The sequence below is a fragment of the Opisthocomus hoazin genome, chromosome 24 (genome assembly GCF_030867145.1).
Source record: "Opisthocomus hoazin isolate bOpiHoa1 chromosome 24, bOpiHoa1.hap1, whole genome shotgun sequence".
Taxonomy (NCBI): domain Eukaryota; kingdom Metazoa; phylum Chordata; class Aves; order Opisthocomiformes; family Opisthocomidae; genus Opisthocomus; species Opisthocomus hoazin.
This window is the reverse complement of record NC_134437.1, coordinates 4351770-4373883: the sequence shown is the minus strand read 5'-3', so window position 1 is coordinate 4373883 and position 22114 is coordinate 4351770. Positions and strand designations below refer to the sequence as shown.

The window sequence follows — 22114 nt, the reverse complement described above, 5'->3', positions numbered from 1 at the left end:
TTTATTCCTCTAGTTCCATTAGCACACGTTTGTTCAGGTCGTGTTCTCAAGGTTCTCTCTGCAGTGATGGTAGAAACTTCCACTAAAATGAGGAAGTTTCTCATGCAATTACATGCTTACAAGTGTTGGAGATTTACAGAGTACCAAACAAAATGAATCCATAACACAATCACAAGAGCTGACAATAATATTTGCCACTTCATCCAGCAACGTCTGACTTCAGGCTTTAAACCTGCAAGTCCCCATAAGGCTGGAGCTTTCTACCTATGTGGAAACGCACCGTCTCTAACAGGGGAAGATGTAAAGCTTAGTAACAACTGGCAATGAAGAGTTACGGCAAACAATGTTAAGCAGTGTTTTGTGTTTTCCTGAATACTGTTCTGTACCTCAACCAGAATCAATTCAGGCAAGTCTTACGCCTCGCATTCAACAGCACTTAGCAGAGATATCTGAATGGTCCCATTTTGTTTTATAGTCTATGAATCTTTCAGTGTTTTTTTCTTATGGCATTCAAAGATGTACAAAAATCGTTGGGAGTGCGATTCTCAGCTTCTACAATTTTTGGTATGTTTTGTCTGAATAACTGTTAAGACATGAACAAGATACTATTTTTCAATGGTTACACGAGAGCTGCACTGACCCAAAGGCTCTGATGAAATTCAGTATAATGGCTATTTCAGATGTAGAACTATGGAGAAAATGCAACGGCTCAAAGCAGGTCAGGAAGTGCTAGGAGAGATTCAACACCTAAGACCCACCCACTCTTCAGACAGTCAGCAGAGAAGATGAATCAAGCAAAAGTTCTGCTTCCAAAAGCACTATAAGAGCAGTAGTAAAAATGCAAGACGTACTTAGAGAAAACCTTCTTAGGCTTATCTGGGATGGTGTGCAAAAGGCAAAATTACGTGTAATTTGAAAATTACGCAACACCTCAAATGCTTTACAAAATTTATCAGATCTGCAAAATTCAACCCAGAACTCTCAGAAGGACAAATACTCTTGTTACATTTCTGGGTCTTTGCAGCACCATTCATGTCACGATGAAGACACTTTGTTTCATGGCAAAAATACTCTGATAATACTGCACTGAGCAGAGGATCTTAAGGGGCCTTTCAGGAAGCTCTTCTAAGCGTAAAGCTACCAGTTCCTGTTTTGTTCAAGGGCTGCAGAATGCATTTTGTCAGCTGGGTTACTTGCACATATGTCTCTCAGCCCTTACCCTGGTACCGGTGTTAAAGAATCAAGACAAGCACTAGGGCATTATTTCATGTGTGAAGGACAGCTTTAGGAGGGCTTGACTGCTGAGCTATTCATGGCACGACACGGTCACACACCACAGCCTGAATACCACAGGTCTACCAAGCCCTACAGAAAGGTGAAATCATACATAAGGAGCACTCCCTCCAAGGATGCTCTAAGTCAGAGCATGCCTGTCTGTGGCAGGCTCCTCAGTGTTCATGCAGACAGCACGAGCCGTACCTTTACTGCCTGCTGGACTGAGTGGCAGGGCTGCTTTCTGCTCTGCGGTCTCAGATAGAGCCGTAACGCAAGCATACGCATACATATTGCATCTCACAGGTGAGAGGAAATGATGCACTCACTGTCCAAGTAATTCAATCAGCTGACAATAGATACACAGGAGACAGCCCAGTGCCTGAACACCCAGGCCTACAGAGCAACAAGTGGGTTTGCGATAAACTCTATATCCAGCTAGAGCAATCTTACTTTCCCTGTAAGCCACACCAGCGATATGGAAACAAACAGTAGTCTTTAAAAGTCTGCCTGCAAAATCTCATTGAGCACCTGGATTTGAAAACACATAAGGTTTCTCGTTTCCCCTTCCCCAGTAATTCTTTGTCCACTTTTAATATGATCTATTTTGAAAGCCTACAGCCATTGAGACAGTTATTCCCCAACATCTCTACTTTTCAGTCGAGTTCAGAACAGAACCAGGGGACTTTTAAACTTTCATAGTACTTCTGGCCTTGCCTTCAAAAAGACATATCAGAAATGTCAAGAAAGCATGTCCTCAGGGAGAACTGAGTGCAGTGCTACAACCTCAAGGTCTGCAAGTAGGATTAGCATTAGTGCGTAACTGATGCATCTGGATGGTAGTTAATATTTTGCACTGATTTAATAATTTTGCTCATACCACTGTTGGAGCACGGAAGCTGCTTTTCTCCTAGACATCCTCTTTAACTATGAATGTATGGACTCTGCTGTTGAATGCACAACATTGTACAGGCTGAGTTTTCCACCTGGGACATGTGGTCCTGTTTGCTAACCTCTGCTCAGACCAGGAAACATCCTTCCAGCCTCAAGCATACAAAATGGGTGCTACTCTTCAAACTCCACAGTCTTTTCACCCTATTAAGCGTTAAGGAGCATTGCCAAAACTCTTCCTTCTCCCTTGCAGAAAATGGGCTCCTAGACAGGTACCAGAACAAGCAGAAATCTTTTTAGAGTACTCCGACTTGACAACAGCATTTTCATGGAGCAAGACACAGTGGCTGCTAAGAGCGCATGGATTCCTACAGTAGTGGGGGATGGAGGAGGCAGGCAATCATGTGCTCAAAGGCATGGGGAGGAAGAGGGGGAGGAGAACAACAAGGAGAGAGAGAACAAAGTGTCAACATCTTAACTGGGACACACAAAGAGCCAGTTCTTAGTAAGAACTTAATCCAGGATTAACAAGAGGTCAGCTACCTCTGCAAGGAGACTGCACTAAAAGGAGCTCATTAGCTCTCCTTAATTGCACAAAAGAAACCACACAGAATTAAAGACATTCACAAATTGCAGATCCCACCTCGCCTAGGAAACAGATCCCTACCTGTTGTCCTCAACACCACGCTCAAACAATCAGCACATGGAAAGCCAGAAGCAGGAAAGGTGAAATGATGTTAGGAAAGCCACTACAGGGAGACAGGCTCAGCATCAAGTGAAGTGCTCAAGTGAGAGCTGGAGCCTACATCACACACGACAAGCATTTTTAGCGTGGCCAGTATCTTTCTAGACAGTTTCTTCAGCAACCCTTGCCATGACATATGGAACTGCCCAAGATCCCTCTGGTAACTACAGCTATCACTTTCATAAACAGTATTATCCATGAGGATATTTAATGCACTTTTAGCCCTCTTTGATTCAGTGTGATCTCTGAAAATGAGAAGGAAGGACAGCACAGGGGGAATAGTCAATTTTTCTCTGTAGGCCCAGCTCTGCCCTGCAGATTGAGATCAACGGAGTCGCATCCCAGCACGGGTAGGCATTGCATCCTGGTCAGGGTAATGGACAGCACAAAGCAAATGCACCACGGATTACGGACAGGTAACAGTTCCCGGCCTGGAAAACACCGGTTCGGGATGATGCAGTGCAAAAGGCTGGCTGAGCTGACCTCCCACAAATTCTTTGTCTTGAATTTCTAATCACATATAACAAAGATACTTACATATCCTTAAGTCCCCTGCCAACTTCCACGTGTACTAAATCCATCTCTTTCTTCCTCTGAAACCGTTATATGTTCTGATCTAGCGCACTGTTGATAAACTGGTGAATATTTTACCCCAGAAGCACTTGCACCACACTGACAGATAATGTATACAGCAGTCAGCGTACTTGAAAATGAAGATTAACAAACACATCAATAACCCTAAGAGACATCTCTGAGATCAAGCACTAGTAAAAGTAACTCCTGTATTTATTCATTTTATAGCACCATGCTGAGGGCTCTGCAGCTTCTAGACAGACAAGGCCTTCACCCTGAGAAGCTCACAGTGCAAGACTTCAACTGTGCAGTGAAAGGCGTGAAGGCGAGAGGCTGCACTGATTTCAAACCCTACTGCAATCAAGGGAGCCACCTTGGACCACCAGGGTGCGAGTGCATCCCAGCTGCCAGATCAGTGCCCAGGTTAAGAGAAGATGAAGAGAAAAACCAAACAACAGGTTGACCAGGGGAAGACTATCATACACGCAAAAAACCCCCAACAGGAACAGGAGGTCACCCATTAATTACAGGTCCCTGGGGAATCATTACAGTACTTCCTCCATTATCTAGGTATTCTTCTTTTCTAATTCCTTCAGGGCAGAGTTAAATATCCTGCCGCTGTACTTTTAGTTACATTGCAAAGGTAGTCACTGGGCACAAGCAGCAGTAAACTTTCACCTGAAACCCAACACAAATAAATTACGTTCTTCGGATACCACTCTGAATATGAGAAAGCCACATCCCCCTCTGCTCCCAGTGACTGGGCAGCAACCCTCACATATGCTGTTCCCATGCAAGCTCTGCACAAAGAGAATTCCCTGTCATCTGGATAAAGCTTCAATAGCTGCCACTGGAGAGAGCAAAACGCACATCGGCTGTTCTGTGCCAGGGGCTGGGCTACAGCCGATCTCCTGGTACAGATGTATGCCACTCCTTCAATCCCCTCCACCACCCCTGCACTGCCCATTCCATGCTGCACTAAGCTGGAACAGCTCAGACTTGTGATTTATGAAGAGAAGGAAGACAAAAACGGCACTAAATGGGTCGGATCTTTCTTTAGCACTGGCTGGTACGGTGTACGCTTCTATGTCATATAATACAGATACAGTTACGCCAGCATCTCCATTCCTCTGGACTGTTCCAACCTGTTTATCCCAACCACAAACAGCCTCCTAAAGCCTCTCCCCAAAGCACTACCCCAATTGCTACCTTCAGGCTCCTCCTAAGCCACCTCCAATTTTCAGTCCCAATACCCATTCACACACACTGGATTCATCCCCACTTTCACCGACTTTCTTAACCTTGCTTGACCCTTTCTTCCAGGATGGTCTCAGATCCCTGTAATCTTCTGCTCGGCTCACCCAGACACTCACTAATGACAATAAGCAGCTACTCAGTCTGGCCCCTACACCCACGAAGGCAGAACATAGCTCTGTAATACTCTTGCTCAGCATCATGCTTTCCACATCAACTTCGATTTCTCAGTCAAACCCTCTGTATCTCTGTCCCAGCCCTGCACTGCGTCAGGGCATCCTTCTCCTCAGGAACTGTCTGACCTCACAACACACACACAAGGACACAAAGGAACCTGCATCCACAGGAAGGAGTCCTCCTGCTTGCCTGGGAGATGAAAAATGAAGAGCAAAAAAGATTACATCGCCACCTGTTACCACATCGCATTTCCCAGGGCGCAGCTGCGTGTCTTCCCCGCTCCTCTGCTCTCCAATTCTGAAACCACCATTTAAACTGCAGACAGAAGCAATTCTGCTGGGGGAGAGATCATTAAACCATTCAAGAATCTTACTGCTCCGATGCATTTTATGCTCTCAAAAGTAGTTGACAAAAAGATTCCCCGCTCTGATAACAGCTTGGCATGGCCGAAACAAAGCCTTCTTTGCAACTTGCTACCCAGCTCTGGCATCTGAACTGGCTGCTGCCCACGAGAAAGAAAAGCACCCACTGTCTCTTTAAGAATGCCCTGTGGCCCACATCGCTAGAGCTCAGTTAACCCTGGCTGCTCCTCACTCCATTCACTGATGACAGCTATGACATTTCAGGACAACTTCTCTTCTCCTGTTCTTCCCCATCTGTTCTGCTGCCCTGTTACAGCTTCTCCATGTTGTTGCACATCCCTGGCATCCCAAACATTTTTGCAGGGGCACTTTAGCAGAGCTTTATTAAATATCCCTGTACTCCTCACTGTAAAAACCACCAGGAGTACATTTGCAACAACAAAGGAGAAGAGCAGTCAGCATTGACATAAGCATCCCAATCACCTCTGAATTCAACTTCCTTACTCCCACAAAACACTACGCTATGACTACTTAGTCATTTCTACAGACATACTAACTCTTCATCTTGCTGCGCTAGAGGCACTATGCACCCTCTCTACACCGTATCAGACGCAACACAAACCATCTACTTCCCTGATACAACAGCAGGCAGCGCAGCGAGAGACAGGAGAAATATTTGTCTTCGACGCACGGGTATTTTCAAATATAAACTCTTTAAAAGGCCATCTTGTACAGAGAAGGTTATAAAGTGCAGAAGGTAATAATGTGACTCATTTTGAAAGCGTATAAAAACACATATACAAAAACCTGTCTCACAGGAAAAATAAACAGAGACTGTGACTGATTCTCTTCCGGGCAAAGCATGAAGAACACTATCCTACTACCGTCCTTGATTTTTTACCTATTCCAAACAGGCATAACGGAGGAAAAAGAAAGTCATGTCCAGCAATTAAAGAACTGAGAAAGCAAGAAAGCAGTGCAGCTCGACAGAGTGCAGGGTAAGAGCACAAAGCAAATTAGATTTGTTCTTGCAACGTGATATAGAAGCAAGAAAGACTAACGTGATGCAGAGCTGCATAGTCTGATCGATCACATCTCACGGAAGCCGATGAAGTATTTGCTCTGTATGATCAGTTAATCTCTACCAGGAACTTCATTAGACGGATATCATATAACCAAAAAGATATTCTTAAACAGCAGTAAGTTCAAAGCAACAAAAACATCACAACATTCATGAGGCTCATTTATGAAAAGAAACTTGAAGGTTAAATAAAGTGAAGCCGTCAACAAATATTTGAAGAATGTAAATACCAAAGAAAAGCTGTATTAAAAGATTTTATAACAACAAGCAATGTGATTATATGAAATTGAGGGAAAAAACGAGGCTGCAGTCAAATCCTTGCAGTCAAGAGCATGAAAGAAGTGGTATATACCCATTCACTTGTCATGTTTATAAACAGCATTAGGTAACCATTAATAATGACGAAAGCGGGAATTCTCCTGCACTGGCAGGAGCATGGATCAATGCCTCAATTCCATGAAGTTTTTTTTCCGTGTCTAGTTCTGCTTTCCATAATTTTCCTAATAGGCAGCAGCCTAGTCCAACAACTTCTTGGTTACTGCTGCTCGCTAGCGATGCAAGACTCTTTAAAAGTTCGTATTTGGTTGGTAAGTGTAACAGCTATTTGAGCACTATGATTTAGAGAAATGTTTTGACTTGCTGCATTACTGTTCTCAAAACCTCCAAGTGAAACTTCTCCATATGATTCTGAGTTTTGTGAAGGACATCTTGCAAAGCAACATCTAAATCATCTGAAGTTCTTAATGTCGGCTGTGATCCTTGAAAGAACAAATGCTCTTACAACAATTATGGTATTTCCAAATATGAGCAAGACATAGGTTGCTTTGGGGCAATTATATGGTTGTGATTTTGGACAAGTCATCTAAGAGCAGTGTGGGGGATATGGCTGGCCGGTTTGCATTGCTGATTCTAGCTCTTACGCCTGTATAGTTAGCTCTCTTTAAAGAACTGTTTTAAGCTATAACATTTTTTGCTTACTTAAGTCAAGCTTCTAGTAGAGAAGTTTTCTAGTATACCGCTGTCAGTAAACACATTACAAGTAAACATACCTTTAATCTCTGTGTGCCTCGTGCAAAACAAGGCTAATGCCACTTGCTCCCTTTTACCCCTTGTCCATCTTGCCTGTTTAGGATGTAAGATCTTCAGTGGACAAACTGTCTCTGGAGGTGTGCATGAAAATCTCCTAGTACAGCAAAAGCCCTTCTTTTCAGAGCCTCTCTCACTATAAAACAACACAATCTTAGAAACAGATCCATTTCCAAAACCAGGTGTGCCATTACCTGACTTTCAAACAGAAATTTGGAAGACTCAATGGGGAGCCTATTCTTCCTGTTGAAAACATTTGAAAAATAATGTAACAGGTATTTGAAGCAACGATGTAGTTTTACTGCCTTGAAGCAGCCACTGAATACTGCCCAGATTCTCAAAGCTCCAGCCCCTAGACACATACCTTTTCTTTCACGGCCTACAGCTAAGCAACAGTTCGCCTCTCAAACCTCATTCCTAAAATGTACGTTAGATTGAAGGCTGCCACATGAGTACACCATTTCTTAATAGCTGACAGCTCTGAAACAAATAACAGTTTTGAGGGCTGCACAGCCGCAACCCAGTCTTCTCATGAGCAGAGGGCACTTCTTTCAGACCTCTATGGCTGCTTTATTTCTATTCCTACAAGGTCAGAAATACACCAAAATTACAGCTCTAGCTTTCCAACCAGCTTTCTAAAACGCCTCTGTCTCCAGTGCAAACCTTTTAATTCACAGCACTTCATTTGTCATCACTACAAAAATAAGGGATGAGACCTCGCAAATGATTTCTCTGGAATCCTCAGACCTTGCCATCTCTTCCTCCTGTCATTCAAACACAGGCTTGTTTGCTTAGGATTTCATTAAAAGAATGATTCTAGAGCACTGTTCTTACACTAAAGATAAACAAGTCGTCCTCCCTCCCTCCCCCCACAGCTAATTTAGTGCCTTATATTACATACACATATAGATATTTTTTTTCTGTTACCAGATCTTTGCTACTCCTGAATATCTACCTCCTTCTTCCTCCCCGAGCCTTTTTCATTCAACTCATTTTCTATTCCATTTTCCTTCTTCCAGTTCCAAGGCCTCAAATTAGGTGTGGTCAAGCCACAGTCTTCCAAACCTGGTATTCCAAGTGGTTTCAAAATGATTCAAAATATATACCCCAAATACATATATCCCTCTCCCACCACAAAAAAGAACAAAACAAACAAACAAAAAAAAACAACCACACAAAAAACCTCAAACAAATCCCTGCTTCTTTGCTCCTTTGCCATATGCATAGAGTGGCTGTGACATTGTCAAATGAGAACGACAGCATTTTACATCTCGTGTCAGTTGGAAAAAAGCAGAGCATCAACCCCCAGGTCACTTGGCTGTGACCACAGCGAGCCACAGAGCGCATTCGGTCCCGGAAAAATGGTTACAGAGAATAAACCACCGCACAGACCTAGAGTTGGCCAAATGGAAAACTTTCGTAAAGGAGAAGCTCAGAGAACATTCCACCATCTTGTATCCAGCACGTGGCTTTGCAAGAGCATACAGAAGTTACAGAAGGAAAAGAAAAGCTACTGATTTATGCGCAGAATTTGCTTTGGTCTCTCCATTTCCTGACTATTTTACACTGGGGTACTACTATTGCTATTATATCTCAATTAATACAATTTACTTTCACCAGACTCAAAATACTGACAGTAACAGTTACCATTCATAGCAAGTATCAATCAGAATAATAACGGTGGTCTGTCATTGAGATACACTTTCTAACCAGGCCTGAAATCAGAGGCATGCAAGGGAAGATTCAAACGTAAAAACAGCAGCTGCTTAATCAACCAAAGGAATACCACTGACAAGTTCAGAATAGAGAGCGAAGAAAAGTCCTGTTCCCAAGGGGAATTTCAGTTGGCAAATGCAATTAACCAAAAGGGATCTTGACCAGGACGTGGCGATTCTTGAATAACATACCACAGAGGCTTGGATGGCAAGATTTGGCTCTTTCAGACCTTGACCAGGCCCACTTGCTGAAGCAGAATAGCCCTGATCAAGCAGAAATTTTAAGTATGGGATTGTTTCCATTTAGTTCATTAGAACTACTAACACACACAGGGGGAATCATGTGCTTACAGATTGCGGAACACTGTTCAACACACCCCTTCTAACACTCATCACATGTAAATATCGAACTGCTTCAGTGAGAGGGAGCCCAAGGGAAGAAGGAAGAGAGGAATGATATCCCCTATTCTGCAGGCAGGGAAGCTGGGACAGAGGCAAGATTACGACACAACCAGTCAATGACAAATCCAGGCATAAACCTGGCCTCTTACGAATTCTAGCTCCGGTAGCCAGGACCTTGCTTCTCATTTGAAGAGACCAAGAAGTTAAACAGCACACAACGGTCTCAGCTCCACACTTAAGTTTTGAGAGAGAAAAAAAAAAAGTATCTGCCATATTTTATCCACAGGCTCTTCTTGACCGAATTTGACTCTTTTCATGCTTTTTCCTCCCGCATACGCGAGGAGAAGATTCTCCAGAGAAGCCTCACTGCAGCCTTATTCATCTTAAATTAAGACCCTGAGCAAGCAATGGCTGCAGAATTCCAGAACCATTCCAAGCAGTTTGCCCTTCACTTGACATTTGTGAGGCTGCTGAAGGACTAGAGAGAGTGCAAGGTGATTTTACCATCTGACAAGCAGAAAAGGCAATTTTAGAGCAAAACAAATGATTAGGATTCAATTAGCCAAAATAATCTGCAGCCCAAGGAGAGATCTGAAGGATAGATTCCGGGTGTTGGCAGCAAGCTCTGCAAAGTGCAGCATCTTCGTGGCATAAGTCAAAGAACTCTTAGAAATCTAGTTGCCCTCAGAGAGGTTTCAGTAAACACATATCTATTTGAGAACAAAATGACAGATGTTTATCCAATTTTAAATCAAAAATTGATACCAAAAGCATACCACATAACAAAAAAAAAACCACTACAGGAATATTTTTGCCAGTCTATCATCACAAAGAGCTACAGTAAACCAAATCTCATATCAAGGGTTTCATAATGATTCAGTCAGTTTTTCTTCAAAGAGTCTCCTTCCACTGTAATTTTATATTTTTTACTTGTACTTTATTCCATATTACCACTGAAGGCATTAATTCAGTGTGGCAGTGTGCAGTCCAGGACAAAAACTGGTAATGAGCCGATCTTGGTTCTGTTTCTGACTCAGTTAGTGACTATGAATACACTCTGGCCGGTGAATTACATGCCAGATTTTTCCTTGACATTAATGCACTTCGATCACGCTCCTAACTGCTTACTGTCACCTCCCACTACTGAAAAGCCCAGATAAATTAGCACAAAACCCGCTGCTAACCACTTTGCTGTACCATGAAACCATTTACAAAATGAATCTACCAATACCGCTCGAAGTTGTTCTTCGAGTCACCTCACACAACATCATAACATTTCTTCCTGTTGAGAGAGAAAGGATAGAAACCGTACTGTACAGACAGAGGTTCAGTCAAATTGTCCAGAATATTCTGACGCAAGGAGAGACCAGAGACCTATTAATATGGTTTCCTCTTCCTACCGCATCGACAGCAAATGGGAACGTTCTGATTCCTAAGACCCATTTGCAAAATTTATAAGGAGCGAAAGCCTCTGCTTTCCAAAATGCTAGAGCCATATTTATATGTATGTGGGTCATCACTGACGGTTTTTAGTGGAGGATTATCAGCACCTATTTCTTCATTTTGAATAAAAAGCACAAAGAAGAAAGATGTAGATGCGCAAGAATCAATTAAGACAGAGGAGGAAAGAACACTGAAAGATCACATTTTAACCTGCAACTTGAAGGCTGAACAGCACAATACGCATAACAGCACAATTATGTAACTTCAACAGAACTATTTTGTCCGCCTTCTCCAAAAAATTGAAGAAGAATTGATTTGGAAATTCTTCTTTCATTTGCAATGCTATAGAACAAAGTTCATCTTCTCTGCAAATGGTAGCTCTTCAAGTCTCTGCAGTATTGATACGAAACTGAAAGCGATTTAAACAACATCATAGTTACGCTATGTAATTAAGGAGGCAAGAATCCCAAACACCCACGTTTGTCACTTTTCTGTATTACAGCAAGCACAAATTCTGTATAACTGAGGGAAGAACGCGTTCTTCCTGTCTCTTTTCCGCTAACCTGTTATTTTAGACTTCAGAGAAGTCGCAAGACTAGACTGTAAGGACAGAGCTACGTAGGGCTAGCGTGATAGCTTATGAACCCCATCCCTCCCCTCTTACGCACTTGTGGCCCTGAGACACTGAAAGAACCAACTGAAAGGGCAGGTGTCGTTAGCTTGGTCTAGTTACAAAGAGCTCATAAAGTCACAGCCTTACAGCACTCATAACTGAAACTGCCTAACGTTAATCTTCACTGCCGCCTAACATCAAACAACTTCTAATTTTAGCTCTGCTGTTCTGTAACCCTACCTAGTTCCCATCCCACCCCCACAACTATATAATAGATCCTTCCTTCAGATAAGTAGGGTGTTGGAACATTGAGGGGTTTCTTCTCACCCACAGGCACTAGCAGAAAAATGAATTACAGGTTTATTTTTAGGTAGAGCCTTTGGCCCTTATTTTCTCTGTACGTTCCACGTAGCGGGTTCTGTGGCTCAGAAATATTCCAACCAACAAATCAGCACAAGCAATGCAGACAAAGCACAAAAGAAGGAAAATTAGATGAGCAGAGTTTTGTTCAGTATCCCATTTACGGGACGTCAAGTTCAGCTACCAGCTTGCTTGTGTTCCTGTGAGATTCTTCAGTCATTCGATTCTCATTTTTCATAAAAGATCCAAAATAGTACCCATCTATGCTGGATTACGAGCTCCCCAAAACTCCTAATAAGGGAGAATGCTAACAGCAAGCAGCACTGCCTGAGATTTCAGGGGAGGGAAAGCTTGCCTGCCCTGCTGCTGTAGCTTCTGGCTTTCTGATATTTAACGCCTGGGGCCTAGCTTATTACAGTCCCTAAGGATCTATGAGATAATGGTGATGTAAAACTGGAAGCAAAAGTTCTTTCTCATAATACCATGTCAAAACATAAAGACGTACACAACAGTATTCAAATACTGCACTGTGACATAGAGATGACCTGTTAAAGCAAGATACTAGGCTCCAGTGAGACAAATTGTTGCCATGTGATAACAACCTACTAGGGGACTGCAGCATCATTTCTGATTCCAAGATGTTGTACCATAACAGTATGATGCTGTGCTGGTACATCAGGACCTTGTATCATGATACAATGCAGTCACATTTTGATGTCAAAAAGCTATGACAGTTATACATCAGGGTTCTGCTGTACCGCAGTGTACTGTGACCACCTAATGACTCCACAGTATGCAGCTACGCTGTGATATGATACCAGATGGTGATGAGATCATTTTAGGCACAATTAGGTGGCATACTGCAAAAATGCATGACATCGTATTAGAGATCAGCATGCTATCTTGTACCAAAACAAGCTTGCACTGAGAACGAGAGGTGGCCAGAGGTTCCCTGTGGTGATAAAATACACTGTGTTACCTTGTGCAATCTAACAGCGCGAAATGAATGGGTGGTCTAAAAACAGGCAAGAGCAAGTCCTCTTCCTAACAGTCAGAGAGGGCTGCTCCTGCTGACAGCATTCTGTCCCTGTGCTACTGCCCTTCCTGGTACAGAAAGAAATCATGTGTCTTTCTGAGAACCGCTCCATAAGGAAATCTGCATTAACCCCAGCAGTGCCATCTAGAACTGGAATCCCCACTTCTACAGCAAGGACCACAAGATCTGTTTGTATACCCCACGATTGATGTGTTTTTTTTCTTTAGACAAATACTAATCCTGTAAAGCCATTTCATTGCAAATACTGGAGGCTGTAAAACTCACATTAAGGTACCCCAAACAAGTCTGACAAGCAGCAAAGAGCAGGGAACTCTGTATTCTACGCTTCGATCTATGCTCCTCTAGAGCCGTACCAATCAGTCCAGTAGCAGCAAACACATATACTTAGGTGAAACGAGACTTGAAATAATATCCTTAAATAACCCTTCTATGCCTGGGTGTTGCAGCACCGTCAAATAAATAAAACTGCCTGTAAACGTCCCAGAGGAGCAACAGAGTAACTGCTGCAAAGATCCAAAATACTGTATACTTTTACTAAATAAGGCAAGCAATCAGAATATTTGAGCTGTTTCTCTTCTGGATTCAGAGAAAGATAAGGGGGGATGCCGAAGGGATAGCTCCAGCAGGGCTTGGTTAACACTCTCCAAGTGTTTCCAAGAGAGCCAGCGGAGCTGATCAGGACCTTCACCACACTCCCCATCAGAACACACGCACCCAGGACTGTACAGTGCCCGTGGGACTGTGCCAGGGAGACAGAGAGAAGAGCGTCACCTACTGAAACCCGTCAGCATTTCATCCAGCACCCAAGTAATCTTCTTAGGTCTCCCATCCAGCTCCTGAATCTACCAGCCTCACTTGCTCAGCTCTGAAGTCCGACAAAATTAACACGCTAGCTTCAACATTAATCACTGCAAATGCTGTGATAGAACTGGGTATGCAAAAGCACTCTGATTACACAATCAACAAAAACGTCCAGCGACGCGCATGGATAGGTACAGAAAAGAATGCAGTGGAGTGCCATGTTATTGCAGATACGCATGATCACGGCATTTATAACACATGCTTTGCCTTCCCAGTAGTACACTAAGCTATTATGCAACTCATCAGCCCAACTGCATACCACGTAAAGCAGCAAATCAGTACAAGATCTAGGCTTTCTTTAAAAAAGAAAAAAAAAATTAAGATTTTCAAATGCTAATAGTTACATCATTTGTACAGTCTATATTACCCATGGCTACGTGCACATTGGAAAATTTCAAAGGCTCTCAGCGTAATGAAATAAAAGACAAAATTACAGAAATTAGAAAAAGAGATGACCTATTGAGTCATCCCTGGCTCTAGTCTGTCCCCTGGGGCCCAGTACAAGATGCTTCCTAGTGCTGTGTTGTACTGCTTTTATTTTTTACACAGAAAAAAAAACTAAGAAGCAACAATAAATAAAACAACAGATGAGAAATAACTTCACTGTTTTTGCGCACTTTACAGGCAAGGATCTCAAAGCACTAAATTCATACTGATGCAAAACAGCACGCTTAAGAGACAGGGTGTTATTTCTATGATTGCTTCCTTTTTCATTACAGAGAAAAAGGATTAAGCAAAAGAAACAGGCCTTCGCATTGCTCATGTCATTCACTTTGCAGTTTCAATCCAAATTACAAACTCACATTCTGCTGTTAACTATGGGACAGTTCCCATCTGATAAGGTTCTGATTAAATCAACTTCATCACAATAATTCAAAGACTGTTTATTCCCACCAAGTAGTTCTGATATACCAGAGATTTATAGTAGTTGTCACATGCTCAAGATTTTCTATAAATCTTTGTTGGTCAAGCTTATATACAGATATATATACAATTACACCTATGTAAATTACATATGTACGTATTTACCCACCCATGTAAAATACAAACATGACCAACAAAAATATTCACGCGCAAATACTTTAGAGGCGCAGACAGCTGTGCTGACAGACTTTCACTCACACGGCGTTTCCTTTCGCTGCCCCCCTGTCCAAACGCGGAGAGTTTCCCCCCAGGCGTTACTGCTGAGCGCCGCGGCCGCCTCCCGGAAGCCGCTCGCCCCCCCCAGCCCCTGCAGACGGCCGCAGGCTCCAGCCCTCCCCCGCCGTCCCTCGGCAGGCACCGCGCGCGCCCATTGTCCCTCAGGCACAGGGTCCGCGAGCCCGGCCGCGCAGGTGCGCGGGCGCGACGCGCGCGCGCGCACGGATGCCAATTCATGCCCAAGCACGGCGAAAGCCGGGGAGAGAAGGAGAAGGGGCGGCGGCAGCGGGGAGGAAGACGCAGCCGGAGCGGAGGGAGGCTCCCGGCATCGCGGTCCCGTGGCAGGAACGGCCCGCCGCCGCATCCCCCGCAGCGCGCACCCACGGCCCCTCGGCGGTGCCGCAGCGGCCCCAGCTCTGCGGCGCAGGCACCGGCCAACTTAGCGGAGCGCATCTCCCCCCCCCCATACACACCGACGGCGCTGCGTTCGCCGCTGCGGCGCGGCCGGGAAGGAGGCACGTTTGGGGAAGGGGGCGATGGCGCGGCCCCCTGCCCGCAGCGCTCCGCTTACCAGGCGAGCTTGAACCCTTTCATTAGTACAGCCGCGACAATCCGACGCCCGCGTCCTTGTCTGCCCACTGACAGCTCCGGAGGTCCCAGGACATAGTGGAGCAGACCCGGCCGGCGAGAGTCCCCCGGGCAGCGCCGAGCCCCATGCGCAGAGCCCCCCCGCGCCGGGGCCCGGCCGCCTCCCGCCCCCGGCGCGCCCCCGGCCCCGCGCTCGCCGCGCCAGCGGCCGAGCCGCCCCGCGCGCTGCGGAGCGTGTGCAGCGCGCCGCGTGCCGCCACAGCGCCGCGCCGCCCCGCGGCCGGGCCGGGCCGCAGCTCCCGCCGGCGGGCGGGCAGGGCGGGCCTGCCTCCCTCCCTCCTCCCGAGGCAGGGCCGGCGGCGGCGGCCCCCAATGGCACGGGCGGGCTGAAGAACCGTGATGGACAGCTGCTATAGCGCGAGAGAGCGCTCAAGGGAAACGGGCCGTGAGCTGCGGCAGTGGAGCGGGCATAGCGGGTAAGGGGAGGGCCGGGGGGCTGTGACACGCGGCCAGCACTTGCTGCACGACTACAGGAGAGGGGGGCGTGTAGCATTACGATTAGAGCCCAGACCTCTGCTCCCCACACCGTGTACTTCTGCAGCACAGTAGAGGAAGGGCGGGGTTGTTGCATGACACCCCTCACCCTACAATAGACTACGCTTCTCCTAGCACTGCTTCTACTCATCACGCAGCATCTCAACGCACAGCGCTGCTTCATAGCACGGGCACACAAAGTGGTAGGGAAGACGGCAACATATTTCACACAACGTAAAGTTGAGATGATCCTTTACTAAGAAATAAAGCGTGGGACTGTCCAAGGGTGAAGATGCGCACACACTCTTCACCCCACACAGAAAGCTCTGAACAGCTTTGGTCTCGGGACAGAAACCCTACAGGAATTCAGCAATGGCAGTAGCGGTAAAGACATCAGACAGGTATGTGAAAACAAAGAGATTCTAATCTCTTAAAGGTTTTGTTATGCTATGTGTCATTCTTTTGCACCCAAACCGAAGGGTCCACGTGTACTGACACTCACCCCCATCGCAACAACTGCAGGTAATGTCTCCAAGCAGAAGGATACAAAAATCTTGACCTATAAAATCATCTCCTCCATTCTGTTCACCGCTTAGTGGAGAGGGTGGTGCCAGGAGTAGTAATCCTAAGCCTCTCCTAGTTTAACAAAGCTTTCCATGAAGTTTGTCCTGAGGGTCAGAGGAAACCCTTGACGCTGTGATGCCCACACCCCCTCTGCGAAGTAACAAACATGTGCTTCTCCATTTTAATATTTTGCTTAATGAAGGCACCAGATCTTTCTCATGATTCTCCCAAATGCTGAACAGCTGGATGGAAAAAAAGTTCCAGTTCTGAATTCAGCAGGAAGTCACTGTTGGAGGGCTTTGGTCATTCCAGGGCAAGTGAAAGCGAACAGGCTCGTGGCAGTGCGGCTGAAATTTCAGAAACTCTGCAAGTAACTCAGAATTGTCTTCCTAGGGAGTTGAGCTGCAAAGGGAAAACCCAGCTTGGTGCTAGCTCCCTCCCAATAGCTTCCCGAACTCTTGTGACATGTTGCACTCTGCTTCAGTATTAAATAACCATCACGCTCAGGTGCCTGCTGCAGAAGGAAGCAACTAGTGTGAAACTGCATCCTGTGTATAACTGTCTTGCCCTCTGTCTGTGAAGGAAAGTGATGGACAGCACCCTGCAGTAGAACCCCACGCTAGGCAGAGAGATTTGAAACACCAGCTTTGAGAACTGTTTTCAACATAAACTTTGGAACATGCCTTTGTTTATTTCTAGACGAAACCCATTAAATTAGCCATAAAGCTGGGCACATGCATTTCCACCTGACAAATGGTATGAGAAAAACACATTCAAATCTCACCCCACATAATCCCAGACTCAGCCCTCATTAGGTCCAACCTACATCAGATGCCTAGCTTGGACTCAACTTTTCTGCATGAGATGCTTTGCATCTGTGGCCTGCAGTATGTCAAGGGGGGGAAGCAAATCACAACACTATAAAATGGGTCAGGAGACCTGCAAGCTTGTCAAATCTGGGACAGACTAATGCTGCAGAGTCACATGTTTAGAAACCAAAGCTCAGGCAAGAAAAGTATTAAGAGATAAGCAGTCATGTACTTTTTTTTTTTTTAAATAACTTGAGGGTTAGGAAATTATCAAAAGAGACAGACCACTTGGAAAAAAAAACACGTGTCTTTTTAAGCATCCAGCTGGCAGGCCCTGCTCTCTGGAGTCCTCGCAGCAGGAACCTTGGTGAAGGGACTGTGGGTCACCCACCGTCTTCAGTGAACCCCAAGCAAGTGAACCCCAAGCAAGTGAACAGACTGTCATTGCTATTTACAGTCTCAATTCCATGTTCGACTGGTCCATCTCTATCAGCTAGTGCTGCACGGGCAAGCCCTTTCCTTTTACTCCATCCTCTGCACATAACCACTCCAGGGAAAAAGGTGTTAAAATTTCAATAAGGTAACAAAAAAGCATATGTAGATATTGAGAGACAGGCTATGCACAGCCACCCTGTCCACCTCTGCGGTGCTACAAATACTTAGACTTGCATCACACACACATTGAATTCCAGATAAATTATTTACCTACTCCATCCTGAGCATCCACGCCACAACAGGAAAATGGGAAAACAGAAGAAAGCAGTCAGAACTGTGGCTTGAAAGATCTGAACCGATTTCTGGCTCTGCTGCACACCTCTGTTTTGAAACTGGGTAAGCCCTATATAATCCACATCCTTCCACTCCCCTGGCGAACTACATGGTGTAGCAAGACCTTCAATACATGGTTATAGTAAGCATCAGTGATAGATTGTGTTGGATTATATAACTGTCAATTTAAGTGACAACCGATCTTTGATGATCACATTTAGCATGCAGAAGAGCTTTCCCAAGCCATTGTTGCTTTGAAAAAAATTCTTTTATTTTTTTCATACGAACAATAAAAAATAGAAAAAATAATAAAAGCATAAACACTTGTTTGCCTTTCAGTTTGTTTTCACTTTCACAAAACAAGCATAATATTTGAAGACAGTGAAAGATTTCCGAGAGCAAGTGCCTTTTTAGCCAACATTAGCAAACAAAATCCTGAAGACACCACGATGACATAGTCTCCTTTGTCTCTCACCTACCATGGCCTCTCCTTGCTTGCCTAACCAAAACCTGAATTCAACAGCAGCTGTCTAAAACCTATGGAGATGCCCTTCACTTCTGCTGAGAAAGGCAATAGTCTCCAAATAACAAAAGCTGAACTACAGCACCAGGATTGTCAACCGGTTCAGAGTGCCTACCCACCTCTGTAACCCACCTCTCACAGTCCTCCTCCCTCACCCACACACACACCTCTAAACAAGATGCTGTAGTTGTGGTTCTCGTGGCCTTCTGTCGACCACCACCTCTGTGCCCATACTGAAACCACATCTTTCGCCTCAAAGAACATGCTTCTCTCTACACCTGGTTTTACTTTTCTCCTCATTTTCTTTGTTTTATATCCCTCCTCCATCAGCTATTTCATAACATTTTTGTTGACTGCCTTCACTTCTTCCAGTGTTGTGTTCTGTTCTCAGCTCCCTTCAATATCTGTCATCAGATCACCTTCCCTCCCCCCAACATGTTTTCATTTCTTCCCATACCAATCTTTCTTCTTGGTACTCACTTTTCTTCAACCTACTTAGAGCCATACGTATATTTTCCACCAACAGCCACCCTTCGTACAGGATTGTTAGATCAGATGTTCATAGCTTTCCCTTCTAGCTGTATAAATCTGTGAGTCAAAGTATTTGCTTATTGCAACAGAGTTTTTTGATTGTTTTGGAAAGGCATCATCTTGTTTAGTAGCAAAATATTAGGTATATTGTTCACTAAGCATAAACAATAAATAACTATAAATCAAGTTTACATGGTGTCTGTTGTCCCAACTCATCTCCTGCCCCTCACCCCAGGCAAAATTCTCATAAACTTCAAAAAGGATTTAAACAAGATAATTTGGATCCTGGCCTACTGCCAGCAATATTTTGAGTATTTCTGGTCCAGAGCAAGAACACCATGAATATAGCCTCCCTTGTGGCTTTTCGTTGCTTCCACCGCCAGTCAGGATGAAGGCAGCAAACAGCACGCAAAACCACTAAAAACAACAACAAAGTAAGAACCACGCAGAACTTCCTCAAACTGAAGAAAGGCTTTGACATTGTGAGTAGTAGAAAACAGGAGTTAGAAAAAAGACCGGATGTTTTCCTGACCTGTAACTATACACTGTTACAGCCACATAAATTTAAAAAAGTTGGAGCTGTAACACACAAAGCTAAGCAGAGCTGGGTTTTTCCTGACCTCCAACTTGGACAAAAAGTACTAAATGGTACTGTCGAGATGAGAGAGTGCTTCACATGCCCTCTGCACAGGCAAGAACATGTGTACAAAGTGACAGACAGTAATCAATCCGGTCTTGGTGTTGTCACGCATCCTGGTCAGATGGCAAGAAACAGGCAATTCACATGCAGCATTGCCATCTCCCTTGTCAGGGCCTGGATGAAGCAGAGGCAACTACAGAAGAAGTCATGCAACAGTATTTAATATTTAGCACTACTTTGTTCACACACCAGCTATTTCGTGTTACCTTATTGTCCTTTTTCTCTTGCACATACTTCCCCAAGCAATCCCAGCCTGAGCAAGTGCTATCTAATAAAAGCCAAGCAAATAATCTCTAAAGCAAAAGCTCTATGGTATTGTAAGCAGGCATCTGTTCTGGCTTCACTCATTATTCCCGTTACAGCTCATGAGAGGATCACATTTCCTTCAAGATGGAACAAGTAAATCAGGTGCTTATGTATCTCCCCCCACCCTAAAAGGTCTGAGAACTTTCCATGTACGCACTTGCAGTACATAGTACAAGAACCTTTCCGTGTCAGGGAATAGAAGGCAGCTCACTGATTTATGTTCCTCATTTCTACTAGTTGATTACTTGGGAAGTGATTCATGCTTTCCCAGGAAACATTCTAACTTCACATTGGCCTGACTTTTTCCTCCTCTGTAACAGGTTAACAACTTTTCCCCTTGGCACTCAGCAAGGAGCAGGGACAAAACAATCAGAGTTCCTACCTTTAACAGGGCACCATGTAAGCAAAGCTGTAAGGTGACAAGACACCATGTTGCCATCCCAAAGCAAGGTGCCCTATAACAGACAAGGGACAAAACATTTTCAGATTCCACCAACAGTTCTGACAAGCCTCAAGATGAGGATGAATGGTCGATTACCCTGGGATTAAAACCACAGGCTACAGAACAGTAAGAGCCACACTGCTCTCTGCCATTCTTTGGGATGTCAGGAAATACCCCTTGTGGAGATACCCTGGAAGGTGCCCCAGCACGAAAGGAAGCAACAGTGCAACATAATGGAGAGTAGCCATGGAACTAAGTAACATCCTGATATTACATCCCATGGACGCTTTTGGCATCATCTCAGGTTGAGAAAATAAATCTGTTAAGCTTTCTCAGAAGTTCTTGCTAGCCCAGGGCTCAGGCTAACCTCAACAGAAATTAGGCAAAGCAAACGGCATCCTTTGGAGGCTCCAAAGCAACCGTAACAGGGGTATAACTGACCCAAACTCAGAAAACAGGCCATGGAAGAACACTTGGGTTTCAACAATGAATAGGGGACTCAACATCAGCACTTGCCATGGTCAAAGTCCAGATAAACCTGTACACATTCCAGTAATACATACATCATAAATATATTTCCAAGACATATCTGTTTTAGAAGGTTCAAACTAGACTCAATCTTTCAGTCAAGATACATTTTCCTAAGATAATTAGGTTTTCAATACATTCACACAAAGACGGTGCTTTAACACCGTAGATCCCATCTTCCTTTAATTAAAAAAAACAAGAAATTACAAAAAACAGGTAGAGATAAGAAGATTATGAAAATTACTTTGTCATTTTGGTTTTTGAAAATGTCTATTTATCAACACCAAAAAGCTAGGAGTCCCCCAAAATACCGCAACAGCTATAATTGAAATGCAGTGTTACTTTCAATTGGCTCAGATGCCACCATCCCTTTAGCATTCTCAGGGGCTTTTTTTTTTTCTTCAAGCACTAGAGCTGTAAGTGGGTTTGCAGTGACAGGCAGTCAAACCTTGAGCAAACACAATAGTCAGGATGATTTCACTTTTATAAAGCAACATTTACCCAGAAGTGCTTCATACCATTTATTGACAGACACTAAACACTCCAAACCTGTACTGATATCCAACCCGGTCCCAGAGCAAAATAGGGCCAGTGTTCACCAGTGCCACCCAGGCTTCTGGGAAATGGAACTGAGAAGTATATAGTATTTAACAGAAACAAATATGAAAAGCGAAAACTCAAATTCAACTTGAATTCTAGCCAAGACAAAAATAAGCCCTACAGTCTGTTAACAGCACCACAGTTTTCTTTAACCATGGAGTTCTACCCCCAGGTAGAAAGAGCTATTAC

The 22114-nt window shown here is 44.4% G+C and overlaps 1 protein-coding gene across 6 annotated transcripts in view; it reads right to left on the bottom strand.

Moving 5' to 3' along the window:
- Window positions 1–22114, bottom strand: part of GRAMD1B (GRAM domain containing 1B) — a 103053-nt gene that overhangs the window by 51446 nt on the left and 29493 nt on the right. Inside the window, exon 1 of one of the 6 annotated variants that reach the window (XM_075442614.1) lies at window positions 15604–15757. The exons of 4 other annotated variants lie outside the window; for them this stretch is intronic. In XM_075442614.1, coding sequence (XP_075298729.1) covers window positions 15604–15626 — 23 coding nt within the window. In that variant the 5' untranslated portion in view covers window positions 15627–15757. Of the gene's footprint in view, window positions 1–15014; window positions 15054–15603; window positions 15758–22114 lie in introns of those variants that run through there. One more of the 6 variants, XM_075442617.1, reaches the window with a different exon arrangement.